Here is a 16661-nt window from a genome sequence, read left to right as displayed (position 1 = left end):
ACTAATATATTTTCCCATTTCTCCATCCTTCTAACTGGAGCATCATTAGGCCTTCGTCGAATATGTCCAAACCACCGTAAACGATTCTCTCTTATCTTATTTTCAATGGGTGCAAAGCCTACCTTCTTACGTATCTCCTCGTTCCGAATCTTATCTTTTATTGTATTTCCACACATCCATCTTAGCATACGCATCTCAGCTACACTCATTTTTTGAATATGATGTCTCTTGGCAACCCAACATTCTGTACTATATAGTAAAGCGGGCCTAATAGTCGTCCTATAAAACTTTTCCTTCAACCGCAATGGCATTCTATGATCGCACAACACTCCAGTTGCACTCTTCTATTTCATCCACCCAACCTTTATCCTATGATTTACATCTCCATCAATTTCTCCATACTTTTGAATGATAGATCCCAAATATTTGAAAGAATCATCCACCGGTATTTCGTGCTCACCAAGCTTCACTACACTCCCATCACTACTTCGTTGCTTACTAAATCGACATTCCATGTATTCTGTCTTACTCTTACTCAACTTAAAACCTCTTGCTTCCAATGTCTGTCTCCATAATTCTAACTTAGCATTAACCCCAGCTCTAGACTCATCAATCAAAACAATATCATCAGCAAACAACATACATCACGACACATTTTCTTGAATTGATCTCGTAAGCTCATCCATCACTATAGCAAATAGGAAAGGGCTTAAAGCAGATCCTTGATGTAACCCAACCGTTATAGGAAAATTGGTTGTCACCCCTCCATAAGTGCGGACATTGGTTACTACTCCTTCGTACACATCTTCAATTATACTAATATACTTGAGAGAAACACCTTTCTTCATCATTGTCCACCAGAGAACGTCCCTAGGTACTCTATCGTAAGCCTTCTCCAAATCAATAAAAATAAAAACCATATGCAAATCTTTGTTCCTCTCTCTATTTCTCTCAATAAGTTGTCTAAGAAGATGTATAGCTTCCATAGTTGATCTTCCAGGCATAAAACCAAATTGATTCTCCGATATCATGACAATCTTCTTCAACCTAGACTCAATCACCCTCTCCCAAAGTTTCATAGTATGACTCATGAGTTTTATACCACGATAGTTTGTGTAATCTTGTATATCACCCTTATTCTTATATAGAGGCACCAAAGTACTCTTCCTCCACTCATTAGGCATCTTATTTGTCCGCCAAATGTTGTTAAAAAGATTTGTCAACCATTCTAAACCTTTCTCTTCCAAGCATTTCCAAGCCTCGATAGGTATACCATCTGGGCCAACTGCCCTTCTTGATTTCATTTTCTTCAAAGCCTCTGCAATTTCTTTCTTTTGAATCTTGCGCATGAAGTCACGATTCATCTCATGAAAAGGAATGAAAAAGTCTTCAAGATCTTGAGCATGACTTTCATTAAATAGCTTATCAAAATAATCTTTCCATCTCTCCTTAATCTCCTCATCTTTGACTAAAACCCTTTGCGTTTCATCTTTGATACATCTAATCATACCCAGATCCCTCGATTTCCTATCTCTCATCTTTGCAAGCCTATAAATATCCTTCTCGCCCTCTTTGGTATCCAACTTGTCATAAACCTCCTTATATACCTTATCACTCACGTTCTGAACTACTTTTTTAGCTTCCTTCTTTGCTATCATATACTTCTCTAAATTCTCATTATCACGATTTTTACTTAGATTTCTATAACACTCTCTTTTAACCTTAATAGCTAATTTGACATCCTCGTTCCGCCACGATGTATCCTTACCTAGTGGTGCACCACCTTTAGACTCACCCAATACCTCCTTAGCCACCTTTGTCATGCCATCCGCTATCTTATTCCACATAGATTCTGAATCCTCCTCGAGACACCAATCAACTTCCTTAACTACCCGCTCTACAAACATTCCTTGTTTAACTCATTTCAGTGCCCACCACTTAATTCTAGGATCTATCATATGTCTATCCCTTTTGCGGCATTGTCTAATTCTAAGATCTAAAATTAAGACTCTATGTTGTGTAGCTACACTTTCTCCCAGTATAACCTTACAATCGATGCAACAACCCCTATCTCTCTTTCTAAGTAGGAAAAAATCTATCTGACTCGTATTAACCCCACTTTTAAATGTTACTAGGTGAGACTCCCTCTTCCTAAACCAAGTGTTTGCTAAGATCATATCATAAGACAAACCAAAATCTAAAATCCTTTCTACACTTTCGTTTCTTTCTCCTATACCATAACCTCCATGGATACTCTCAAATCCATCCCTACTAATGCCTACATGCCCATTAACGTCACCGCCGATGAAAAGCCTTTCTCCATAAGATATTCCTTGTACTACTACATCTAAATCTTCCCAAAATTGACGCTTAATGGAATACAAATTTTTGTAGCAAAAGTTTCTTCAATAGCTTCCTTCAACCGAATCTTCTTGAGTCAAGAACAAGGTGATGAAATACTTTTTGCAAGTGAGGCACGGAAAACAAGATGGAAGCTCTTTAAGATCTAAGATCTCCACGACTTTGATACCATATAATGAAATGGTGGTCTTGAAAAGACGTCGTCACTCACGACTGGGTCTGGACCAATTCGTTTTAGCTATTTTAACACATGCTCATTAATGGCATGTTATAATTTTAGTATTGTCTGTAATGGGTATTTTCGTACCCTAATTTCTGTACATGCGTATACTTAATGTAAAGCAAGAACAACCGACCCTATTGGGTTTTCTTCTGCAGCCATCAGAGCTTCTCTCTCCTCTCTCATTCTTTTCTGACATGGTATGATAGCCGTGATCCTCTCCAAGGTCTTCTTCCAAGGTATTCCTTATTTTCTTACACTTTCTTTTCCAGCCAACATATTATCTTTATTTTTGCATATTTGCTTTTTCTATTTCTAAAATCTGCATCCTATCTCTTTCTATTTCTAAAATCTAAATCTACATATTCCAGCCAACGTATTCTCTTTCTTTCTGCATATTTTTCTATTTCCTATTTCTTACTCGTTATCCTCTTTGACGTGATTTCATTTTCTTTTCACATCACATCTATATTGTTTCTTATTTTCTTCAGAAAAATAAGGTCAGATTTAGATATTTCGATCTGAGTAAAATATCAGGTCCCTTTTCTTTTTGGGTTTCCTTTCTTTTATTTTTATTTGCTTTTTTTGAAAAGAAAAGCACATTATATTCAAATAACGTATTTTTGTTTTGCATTTCATTGACTGATCTTTATTCAGATCGGTTTACTGCATAACCTCGGTTTCTATCTCGGGTTGGTCTGTAAAAAAAAAAAGACAGTCGAGTTCTCTGAAACTTGTTCTTAGTTCGGACTTTTATTTCTGATTTTTATTTGTTGCTCTTTCAAAGTCTTGCTTTCGCCTTTAATCGCCTATGGATTCTTTTTCTGCTTCTCAATCTGGCCTTTCTTCCAACTTTCTTAGCCAACTTGTATATGAGAAACTGAACAACTACAATTTTCTCACCTGGAAAAGACAAATCATCCCATTCATAAGAAGTCAGGACCTTTCTGGACATCTAGATGGCTATGTTTCTGTTCCTCCAGAGTTCATATCACAAGATGGCAAGACTGGGGAGGGTGACACTTCCGTTACTTTTGTCAGAAATCTATAATATATATCCTGGATGAAGCGAGATCAGGCTTTTGTTGCCTACATCACTTCCACCCTGTCACAGGAGGTACTTGTGGCAATCCCAGATGACTGCACAGCTATGCAGTTATGGCATTGTCTTGTTCAGACGTATTCTCAAGTTTCTCGGGTTAGAGTTTTATTTTTAAATAAAGAGTTTCAAATGCTGAGAAAAGACTCCATGACTGTCATGGAGTATTTAAACAAAATGAAAACTATCACAGATCAATTGGCTATTGTGGGTTGCGCGGTCAGTGACAAAGATATGGTGCAACAAACCTTGAGCGGGCTGGGACCCGATTATCATATGATGGTTACTTCCTTGCTGTGTTTGCCACACTTACCTACATTTGAAGATCTTCGTGCTAAGCTCTTACAGTATGAAATGACTTTGAAAGGATTGTCTGAAGGTAATTACAACCCCATTGGAGCACACGATGTTCTTGCCACAGGAGTTAACTATGGTCGATGACGTGGCAAGTATGAATCTCGAGAAAGGGGAGGTCAAGAGAGGAATGAACAAGGAGCTCGTGGAATATTACCTACTCCCAGTATGCCTCATAATCTGCAAAGGCAAAGAACAATACCTACCTGCTTTTTCTGCAACAAAAAGGGGCACATAAAGGCAAATTGCTGGTTTAACCCACAAAATAGAGGAAAGCAATTGGAGACAAGAAAGAGAACAAATACATTGAAGAATAATGGAGAAGTCAAAGAACTGTTATTATCTGTCTTGGCTGAATTGAACATCAAACAAAATGATCAAGGCACTTGGTATGTTGATTCTGGTGCAACCACTCATGTCACTGGTGATGCTGGTAAGCTCCTAAATCTTGTTCCTTATGTTGGTAGAAATAGTAGTCACTGGAGATGAGTCTCACCACTATATTTCGCACATTGGAAATTCTGTAATTCCTATGTCCAACTCTTCTCTTGTTCTTTCAAATGTCATTCATACTCCTAATATCAAGAAAAATATTGTTTGTATCTAAGCTTGTTGATGACATTAATGCTTCAGTTGAGTTTACTCCTTTTTCTGTTTGTGTTAAGGACCTTCACACGAGGGAAACGTTCGCTGAAGGAAAACGTCAAGGAAATATGTATGTATTCTAAAAGAATCCTTTCTCTCGTGTTCAGTCTGTTGACTCCATCTTGAAACTCACATCATCATCTTCAGTTCTTTCTGATAGTGTTTTTAATTTTTTTTGTGAATGTATTGAGCCAAATCTTTGGCATGGTCGTCTGGGTCATTGTAGTAGTCGCTTTATTGATAAGCTTGTTTCAAGTAGTCTTATTTCCAAGTCAAGATTGAATTTAAGTGTCGATAATAAAAAATGTTCTAGTTGTCTTCAGTGTAAGAGTCATGTTCTTCCATTTCATTTCATTAATAAAAGAGGTTCAAGACCATTTGAAATTATATGTTCTAATGTTTGGGGTCCGGCTTCAGTTTCTTTAATGTTTGGCACTATATATTATTTCATCTTTGTTGGCAGCTATTCTTGATATACATGGATATTCTTTATGAAAAGTAAATCTGAAACCTTCAAATTATTTCAGAATTTTCATTCCTTTGTTCAAAATCAATTCTCTGAGAATATCACTTGTTTCCAATGTGATGGAGTGATGGAGGGGGTGAATTCTCTTCAAATGACTTTATTAGTTTCCTCCAAACAAATGGGATAAGTAGGCAGGTGTCTTGCCCTCATCCACCTCAACAGAATGGGATTGCTGAACGGAAGCATCGCCATATTGTCGAGAGTGTAATGAGCATGATGCATGACAATAATCTTTCAGTTTCCTTCTAGACAAAGGCTTTTCATACAACAGTTTATGTCATAAATCGATTGCCCATGAACATCTTAGAAAACAAATCATCCTATTTCTCTTTGCATGGCGTGCATCCAAATTATCATGATTTGCGTGTATTCAGGTGTGTATGTTATGTTCATGTTGACAGTTCAATGCGACACAAGTTTCAGGATAAGGCCTTAAAGTACAAATTCGTTGGGTACGCTGATGATTACAAAGGCTACAGATGCTATGATCCTGTGAGCAAGCGCATCAAAATATCCAGAAATGTTGTGTTTGACGAATCAAATTTTGGTCATAGTGCTAACACTCTCCAGAAATTGAAGTTTATCATCCTTGGTTGAACTTAGATCTCTTTTCTAGTATTGATGATGTTTGTTCTTCTGAATGTAATCAAAGGGATGAGGGAAACGTATCTACTGCTGCGCAAAGAACTCAGGAAAGTGTGATTTTTGAACCACTGTTGGCCCCCGAAAGGTATAAAGGCATTGTTTACTCTAGATGTGAGGAGATACCTCTCAGCTCTAATCAGGAGCAAAATTCTCTTGTTTTCATTCAATCACCTGTTCACAGAAGATCTACTCGATCTCGACATCCAATTGATAGGTGGGTTAGTTATGAGAACTTCACGATGGATTTTCAACTCCTCTTAGCCTCTCTCGGCAAGGAAGATCAACCCACAACGTTTTATCAAGCAATAAATTCTAAGAGATGGATTGAAGCCATGAACGAAGAAATAAAGGCTCTTCATGAATGTGGCACTTGGGCTATTGTTCCTAGACCACACAATCAAAATGTGGTTGGGTCAAAGTGGGTATATAAGATAAAGTATAAGCTAGATGACACTATCGAGCGGTACAAAGCTAGATTGGTTGCCAAAGGCTTCACACAGGAGCAAGGACATGACTATGATGAAACCTTCAGTCCAGTCGTAAAAATGGGCACTATCCGCATCATACTAACATTGGTTGTTGAACATCAGCGGACTCTCAGCCAACTGGACGTGAAAAATCCGTTTCTGCATGGAACTCTGAAGGAAGAAGTATACATGGAGCAACCCACTAGGTATGCAGAAGGGAACTCTAAAGAATACATGTGCAGGTTAAAGAGAGCTATATATGGTCTGAAGCATGCGTCTCGATCTTGGTTTGACAGTTTTTCGCTTGAAGTTGAAAAATATGGCTTTAGTCGATCTCTTCTTGACCATTATCTCTTCATATTCAAATGCAAAGAAATAGTTACCCTGTTATTGATATATGTTGATGACATTATCATTACATGTAACTCTAATGAACATATTGAACAGGTTAAAAACCTTCTGAACCATAGATTTAAGATGAAGGATCTTGGTAAGCTGCGATACTTTCTTGGAGTAGAAGTTGACAGGACTCCTGAAGGTATGACACTTACTCAACATAAGTATATCGTTGATGTTCTTAGCAAGGCAGGTATGACAGATTGCAAGCCTCTAAGCACACCCAATGTACTTCATCAGAAACTCAGTTCCCAAGATGGAGATTTGTATGAGGATCCTACAGGATATCGCAGGATAATAGGAATGCTTCAGTATCTTACCTTCACTCGGCCTGACATTGTCTATTTTGTCAATCAGGTATCTCAGTTCATGCATGAACCACATATTGGACATATGGAAGTTGTTAAACGCATTTTTCGATATTTAAAAGGAACTATAGGAAATGGTCTTCTGTACAGAAAAAGTATGCATGGCCATCACATGCATAACTTCTTACTTACATAGATGCAGATTGGGCAGGAGACCCAGATGAGCGTAGGTCAGTCTTAGGATACTGTGTTTTCATTGGCTTAAATCTTGTCTTCTGGAGCAATAGGAAACAAAAGGCCATAGCCAGGTCGAGCACAGAAGCTGAATATAGATCAATGACAGCTGTTACAGCTGAAGTAACTGAAAGAAAACGGCTTTGAATATATTAGGTTCAATAATGAACCAATACACATGCACATGAAGTGCGAATATACCCACTAAAGGGGATAACACAAACACATAAACCCACAAAGGGGCAAAAATGGCATAAGTTGATATTATTGAAAAGAGGAAGGGTGTAACACCCATTACATGGAGCAAAGGCTCCTCCAAAGGAGTGAATAAATTACAAGGGGGAGACCCCTATTTATAACAAGAGAGGAGCCACATAGGGGGCTCCCAAAGGAGTCGTTGGGAGCCTCCAACGGTCACATTTGTGACCGTTGGGGGCTCCGCAACGACTCTTTGGGGAGCCTCCCTAGGTGGCGCAAACCACAAGAATGAATAAAAAAAATAAATAAATAAAGTTACAAACATATTCCAAATGGAATATGCGTAAAAAAGGTAAAAAGACTAAACTACCCTTATGCCTAATAATAGAGAAATATATATTTTATATATAATTAGGAAGATACATATGCATATATACTATATATGTATCATCCTTTATATATATAAAATATATATAAGATTACAAAGATTGAATGATACATTTTAACACCCCCCTCAAACTTTGCGTGGGGGAACGAAAAGATTGAAGAATGCAAGAGGAAGAATCTCAAGGCTTTAAGAGCCTTCAGTCCGAATGCCATTGAAATTTTGCAAATGTCTTCCTCCAAAGTCTTTAACGATAAGCACCTTTCATGATCTATCCAAGGTACTTCTTTTCCTCTCATCTTCAAGATCCTGTGGAACAAATCAAGAAGTCCAAGTAAAAGATATCTTTGCACTTTAATCAAGTGAAATATTCCAAATAAGATGAATTAACCAAAAAAATCATATCATATAATTCATCCAAAAGTAATGGTGCAAAAAGATATTCTATGCATAATTCATCACAGGATTTGATGGAACAAGATAATTACTTATGTATGCAAAATTATTTTAGAAAACCAATTTTTTATAATCATATACCATGTTGAAGAGGGAGCGAAAACAAATTACAAGAATGCATAATGCATTCATAAAGTCCAACATTGGACAAACACAACCTCATAACGAGGAATAACATAATGGTCCACAAGGGACACCACAAGAAGCCTACGAAGAGGCACAAGTTGCACATAATTTATTGAATGAGGGCCAAAAGGCTATAATGAGCATATGCATAAAATATCATGAAATGAATCAACACCTAAAAGAGTCATTAATGATCATGCTCCAATCATACTTTAGTCAAGTAATATGAACCGATAAGATAGAAAGACAAGTGTTTTTTGATTTTTAGCAAGTCCTTTGAAAGAGATTTCAAGAGGGAAATGCTCAAAAGAGTGTATAAAACACAAGAGTTCAAAATGGTTTTAAGTCCACTTAAGGGGCAAAATAATGAGAGTTATTTGAGTAGAGAACCTTACACATTTAGGAACATCTCACTCAAATGATTACAAAAACTCATTTTGCATATCAAATATAAAAGGTGACCAAAAAAATCAATTTGATTTTAAAATATGCATATTAATGTTATGATTCACTTGTATCTTAAAAAGACAAAATATGAATGAAATTTCACAAATTTCAACAATAATTCATCCATTACAAGCAACTACCCCATTAGTCCTCTAAAACCCACAAATCAAGTGTGTAAGCTACTAGATCAAGAACATAAATATAATGCCATTAAAGGCCAATGACACACACAACGGTGTGTAAAAGAACCTCTTGTCTACATGTAATAGTACTTGAAATGAGTTCATCAATGATAAGACCAAGAGAATACACGTCAACATGAACCAAAAGCATCTCTTGTCTACGTAAAAATACACTCAAGACCAAGTATGTTTAGCTACTAGAACAAGAGTATCAAGTCAACCATGGGCTAAAACACAATACATCTCTTGTCTACATAAAATGACACTTGAAATGAGTGAAAGAAGCCAACCATGGGCATACATCTCAACGCTAGAACAAGGACACAAATGCCAACATGGACTAAAAGCACACACCATGGTGTGAATCAACGTGACTTGTCTACATATAATAACACTCAAGACAAGTGTGTTCAGCTACTAGACCAAGAGAGCAAAGCCAACAAAGGGCTACCAACACACAATGGTGTAATAATATGTCTTGTCTACATATGATGACAATTAGATAAGAGGTATAAGAGGAGAAGACTTTTGAGGCAATAAAACTTTGTAATGACAAACATATAAATAAAACCTTGGACAATATTTTTTTTTTGAAACTAAATATGTGCACATACGCACAATAAGAACACTTGGAACACTTGTGTACAAAAGTATGTAAAAGTATCTTTAACAAGATACTATAATCGATGAAACGATATAAATGTAAGAACATACATATACCAAGAACACTTAGAACACTTGTGCACAAAAGCACAAAACACGAAATCACAAATGTGCAAATGCACTCATAAAAGGTTGGGCAATAATCCCCAACACCCTTGAATTAAATATACCTTAAAACATTTAAGGTTCCAAAACACCATATATCCATCACATTTATATATAAATAAGAGCATCCATAAGATCAATGGCCAAAAGAAAACGAGTGACACACTCATAATTAGAGATTATATAACAAATCATTCTAGAGTCTCAAGGTGCCCATAACTCACCTCAACAACCATCTTTAATATGGTAATTGGACAATCTAAAATGACATAACACAAGGTGCCCTTAACTCACCTCAACAATTATCTCTAATATAACAATAAGGCCATAAAAAGGATTGATGCATCATATAACTTGTGATGGATAAAAATAAATGTCATAAAAAGGCAATGAACACTTGGGGAAATCATTTTCCAAATATGTGATTTTACAAAGAGGGCCGATTCAAAGGTCCAATATAATTAATCACAACAATATGCCTTATAATAATTTTGCATAGATACGAAATTATGTTCAATCATGATCATTATCAAAAGACTCAATAAACACAACATGAAATATTTAAGCAATGTCATGTTGTGAGAACGGATTTGGAATAATCCAAGAATCAAATCAAGCCTCTATAAATTGCAATTATGTACATACCAAGATGTAGAATGGCAATAATCTTAAATGAGCAAATTTAGGACAACATGCGGAAACACTTATAATGATGAAATGAATAATCTCACAAGTCCACTAAGGGACAAAACAAGCCCTAAGGAAGGCAATATATATCATCTCTTTATTGAGAAGAGAGTACCATGTGAAAATGTCTATGAATAGACAATACGCATACAAGCATGAATACTTTATAAAAGAAGTGTACGAAGACACTCTCACAACATTTGAACAAAATACGCAAAAAGCATAATAATAGCAAACATGCAATAATGTATGTATAACAAGGAGCAAATGCTTGAGACTCTCAAGCTTTCACAAAGATGGTAATATTAAAAAAATCTCATAAAAAAATCAATATTAAAAATAAGCTTATAACAATCATGAAATCTTCTCAAAGAGTATATACTTATAAGAAGATTCACAAGGATAAAAAGGCCTCTCAAAAAGAGATCCAACAAACAAAATTCTCAAATGAGGATACATACGAAAGGAAGAGGGAAAACTTTATTAAAGTGGAGAAAATCCCCAAAGAGAATACTAGGATTGTGTTATGGCATAAATCTATAAACAAAAATTTATAATATTATATGACTTAATAGATTATAACCAATGGCATGAATCTGTTTTAAATAAACACAACATGAAATATTTAAAACATATGTAATAAGTATGCAACATTAATAAAGACCATAAATCTTATAATAAAACATATTCTTGAAATTGAATTGAAGAATGAAAAGAGGATAACCATATTTTATGAGATCATTTTTAAAAACTTAATTCAACCGATATTATAAAAATGCTTTCTTAATCAAACATTGCTCGTATGAAAAAGAACTCATTAGGTAGGAAAATAAAGCATCATTTTTCAAAGACACATGTTATTATGAAAAAACCTCATATAAGACATTTTAGAGGGTAAACAAATACCTTTAATATGAAATAATTATGATGAGAGTATGTGAGCAATGCTACATCTCTCACAAACATTTTACTTCTAACATAACTTTCTTTAAAAAACTTATTTTTCAAGAAAAGACATACGAAAGAGAATAATATAAAAAGTTCAATGGAATTGTTAAGAATCCAAACTCATAATGACATGGAGAACACAAATGCAAAAGCATATCTAATTCTTTATAATGCTCAACACTTAAAGAAATATAATGCATACCAAACATTTTTAAGAAGCAAAAGAGAGAAACACATGAAAAAACATATAATTCTTCATAATGCATAATACTTAAAAAAATATAATGCATATCAAATAATTTTAAGAAGTAAAAGAGAGAAACGAGAACTTCATCATTCTTCTTTAAAATTTCTTGAATAGCACGCTTCCTAATGCAACAAAGAGCAACTCGATCCCAACCTTGCTCTGATAGCATGAAAGAAAACGGCTTTGAATATATTAGGTTCAATAATGAACCAATACACATGCACATGAAGTGCGAATATACCCACTAAAGGGGAAAACACAAGCACATAATGTGCTAACACATAAACCTACAAAGGGGCAAAAATGCCTATAAGGCATAAGTTGATATTATTGAAAAGAGGAAGGGTGTAACACCCATTACATGGAGCAAAGGCTCCTCCAAAGGAGTGAATAAATTACAAGGGAGAGACCCCTATTTATAACAAGAGAGGAGCCACATAGGGGGCTCCCAAAGGAGTCGTTGGGAGCCCCCAACAATCACATTTGTGACCGTTGGGGGCTCCCCAAAGACTCTTTGGGGAGCCTCCCTAGGTGGCGCAAACCACAAGAACGAATAAAATAAAAAAATAAAAATAAAGTTACAAACATATTCCAAATGGAATATGCGTAAAAAGGTAAAAAGATTAAACTACCCTTATGCCTAATAATAGAGAAATATATATTTTATATATATAATTAGGAAGATACATATGCATATATACCATATATGTATATGTATCATCCTTTATATATATAAAATATATATAAGATTACAAAGATTTTGGATGTTAAAAGGCAACCATGTACAACTTGAGGGAGGGGGAAAAGATGTCACTCACGATTGTGAAATCTAGACTTGATTTGTTTTATCTATTTTAACACATGCTCATTAATGGCATGTTGTAATTTTAGTATTGTCTGTAATGGGTATTTTCGTACCCTAATTTCTGTACATGCGTATACTTAATGTAAAGCAAGAGCAGCCGACCCTATTGGGTTTTCTTCTGCAGCCATCAAAGCTTCTCTCTCCTCTCGTTCTTTTCTGACCGGTCTTCCACAAAAGCACTTGAATCTACCAAAAGAGTGTCTATAAAGACATTTCAAGCAAAACCCATAAAAGGGTATAAAAGGAAGGACACAACAATGAAATAATAAATCTTTATTAATAACAAAAATGCTTAAGAAGCATTGAGTAAATACATTTGAGGGGTTCACCCCTATTTATACAAGAAGAATGGTCCAACGGCTCTTATTGAAGCCATTGGACTAGAGTCCAATGGCTAGAACCTAGTCAAGTTCTAACAAGAACTTGACTAGATTTTATATCTAGTTCAAATTGAACTCGATATATAAAGAAGAAAAATAAAGAAAAAATAAAAAAGGTAATAATATATATATATATATATATGTTACAATTTACATTTTAACAGTTTCCACTGCAGTTGGGAGCTCAGAGTCCGACAGTGCATTTGATTGTCTTGGATCTCAGCTGCGAGGATAGATTTGAGATTTGGGAATTGTGATATCCTTGGGTCTCATATTTTCTGGTATCGAGGGGATTTCTGATCCAGCATTCGATTTACCTTGGATCTTGCATGGGGCTCATGTTCACTCTGGATTTGAGATCCATGGTAATCAAATGCAACTCTCAAACTCTCTGTTATGGTGCTTAGAAGATCAGGCAATCATTATCTTTTGTCTAATTACTGAGAATTTGCTTATATGATTATTGTCTTACTCAAAGGTTCTGGTATTACTGATCATAGTGGTCTCTTAGCAAGTTGTTTTCTTGCTGGTTCGAGTTAGATTGTAGGGATGATGTTAGGCAAGCTTGCTAAGGCTTAGCTTAGTGCTTCCAACGGGTTAGACGTGCTGTATGTGGACTGATTGACTTGACCTGATTCTTCAATGATTAATAGTTTGCTGATGGACTTGGGCCTGAATTCCAGTGGTGATCTATTGCTGAACTATCTTCATTTTGTCCGTCCCCCCCCCCCCCCCCCCCCTGTTTTTAGTTTTTTTGCATCTTTGGTGGCATTGGTTAGATGGGTGTGTTTTGGAGCCAATCTGGGGGATGGGCTCCAAGAGGGGATTAAAACCTGAAAAGAAACCCCTTGGTTAATGATGGTGCAAACTGCTGGTCCCCTATCATGCTTTACTCCGGCATATCAATGGTTGCTTAGCATGTTAAACTCTTTTTCTTGATTGATCATGCTAGTGTCATCTCCATGATGGACTCTGCCTAAGGTTCTCCTGAATAAAACACGCTAGGCATATGTATTTTCTGACCTGCTGTTAATTTTGTATTCAAGTTGTAACAGTTGGGCAGGATTTGCCTAGATACCAATGATCAATTTTTCTGTACCATATTTCCAGTCAGGGGCTTCCAACCTTGTCTGCATATGCTTTCAGTTGATACACAATGAATCTGCTAAGGGCTCAGCCCGGTTAGACATCTAATTTTGTTTGAAGCCACTAATGAGCTGTCTTAAAGTCCATAAAGGAAGTAAAGCTAAGCGTTTTGTTTGGTCTCTGATTTTTTACTTGTTCTATATGTGCATGGTGTCTTCGTACAGGTGGCTCGGACGGGCCGTATTGCACTTGTTCGTGAGTCTGGTGTGGATTCAAAATATCTTCGTGGCTTTTCTCTTCCCTTGTAGCTTTGAAGACACGGGAGTAGGTCTATTCTGCGATGGTTTGGCCATGTAAAATTTTCTCATGGAACTTAAATGGTAAATTGCAACAGCAAGTACCAGTTTATCTAAACCTGAACTTTTGGAGAGAGAGAGAGTGACTTGTGAATAATTTTTATTTTGAATATTTGATCGATCCTGTTATGTGTGCTATTGTTTGTGTTTGATTGAAGCCATATGTCTAAATCTGGTCTACATGTTAAAAAGGTGTACCAAGTGGGCGATTCAGAAAATTTTTGAGGCCTTTGGGGACTGGATGCCCAGCAGATATGAATTCGTATTGCTCCAAGCCTCCAACAAACACCAATTAGGCCCCACTGGTTCTTCGAGTCACAAGGATGCTCGTGCTAGACTCAACTTTGTCCATGTTAGAAGTTGGTCCAGGATTAGATTGCATTGGGTCCTGTCCAGGGGAAAGTGCAGGTAGACTTCTAGACAGGTTTAGGTTCTTCACATTGATGCCTCCAGGAAACTTTCAATGTGATGTTGCTGCACACGATCTCATGGGAATCGTTCTCTCTCTCTCTCTCTCTCTCTCTCTCTCTCTATATATATATATATATATATATATATATATATATATATATGTGTGTGTGTGTGTGTGTGTGTGTGTGTGTGTGTATACAGTTTTTTCAAAAAAAAGTCTTAAAAAGGACAAGAAATGATGACGTGTGTGCTATAACTTAAGGCATCTATGTAGCCACACAACGGTCTCTCTATGATATTTTATCAAATGAAACTAGGCCGAAGATGAAACTAGTACCTTGTTTCACACGAGTTTTCTCTTAAACTTTGTCAAGCAAACAGTAAGTCTGTCGAATAGGGTAAAAAGAAGACAAAACAAGTGCTCCCTTTCTCTCTAAAATGTATGATTGGATATAAAAATCAATCTATATCCAATAGAACCATGATTTGTATTTGATTATCATTCAAATACAATAAAATTTGAATCTTGTCTCAATCTGTAACTAAATGAATAACATAGGATCCAACCTATTTGGATATATGAAACAGAGTACATTCTTTAAAGGTTTTGTGTGTAACTCATTCTTATAAATGAGAAGGTTAATCATTCTTATGCGTATAAATGCTTTTAGTTATAAGTATGCTCATGGAACATTGAAACACCAATGGAAGTTTCACACCCGAAGCATTTTTTTATGATTGAAAATGATAGTATTGTATGGGTAATTTGATGTGATTCTTTAAAAATTACAATTTTCGATATTCTTCTTATGTCCAAAATAGCGAATATTTGGATAAAAAACTTTTTACTCTTCACACATTCAAACTTTCTTCCAAATATGTAATTCTTTTTGTAGAACAATCTTTGTTCTCATATCTATATCTTTTATATCAGACGTTGAAAACTTGTGTTTTTACTATTGTTGCAAAGCTGAGATATAGGCTTATAACTTTCATTTTTTGAGTTAAAACTGAAATAGAAATATGCTATGCACCATCTAGGGTTGTGGATTTTTTATTTTTTATGTTATTTTTTGGCCATTTGCATTAAGAATCCAAAAAAATAGAAAAAAGGAAAGAGACAGTTCGAGACATTAGCTTTTCATTGCCATCAAGATCACCTTTATCTGATGAACGATAAGAGAGAAACGTCATCTGGAAGATAGACTGTACCTCCTAAACATGCAAACAACGAACTTAGGCAAGGATGAAGAAGTCCACATAAAATATAGGCAGGCTTTCTCAAATTCGCATAAAATATATGTGGATTTTCTCAAGTCTGCATAAAATATATGCAAACTTCCTCAAGTCTTTATATATTTTATGCAGATAAGGAAATCTACATATATTTTATGCGGACTTGAGTTAGTCTGCATAAAATATATGTGGATTTGAGAAAGTTCGCACATATTTTATGTGAACTTTCTCAAGTCAGCATAAAATATACAAAAAATGATCGTACTATATGACAAATATAATGCATTTCCCAAAATGCCTCAAAATTTTTGCTATTCTCCCATGTCCAAAATTGCAAATATCCAACTTCGTTATGACCTTTTTAACCCTTGCATGTGAGAAGCTGATGAAGTTCGCGTGATATATCGCTCCGCTCCTCGGGTAACACAAACTCCCACTTAAAGGTTGTATAAAATTATGTGCAGACTTAGTGTTAATATCAAACTTTGAAACATCGCACATAAATCATGCAGTTCACACATAATTTTATGTGAACCTCATGTTACTCTCAAACATCGAAATACCTGACGAAGTTCACATAAAAGTATGTGTGAAATAGTTTAATATAAAAACCAAAACATCGCTCCCC

The 16661-nt window shown here is 35.7% G+C and overlaps 1 protein-coding gene across 1 annotated transcript in view; it reads left to right on the top strand.

The window, feature by feature from the left end:
* LOC149840929 (acetolactate synthase small subunit 1, chloroplastic-like) overlaps window positions 1-14524 on the top strand; it is a 45381-nt gene extending 30857 nt beyond the window's left edge. Inside the window, exon 12 of the mRNA XM_090003469.1 lies at window positions 14255-14524. Within this exon, the coding sequence (XP_089859595.1) occupies window positions 14255-14338 (84 nt within the window). The 3' untranslated portion in view covers window positions 14339-14524. The remainder of the gene's footprint in view (window positions 1-14254) is intronic.
* The last annotated feature ends 2137 nt before the right edge of the window (window positions 14525-16661 follow it).

Source organism: Nuphar pumila, chromosome 4 (genome assembly GCF_984573655.1).
Source record: "Nuphar pumila chromosome 4, dmNupPumi1.hap1.1, whole genome shotgun sequence".
NCBI lineage: Eukaryota > Viridiplantae > Streptophyta > Magnoliopsida > Nymphaeales > Nymphaeaceae > Nuphar > Nuphar pumila.
This window is presented reverse-complemented; position numbering and strand designations above follow the sequence as displayed.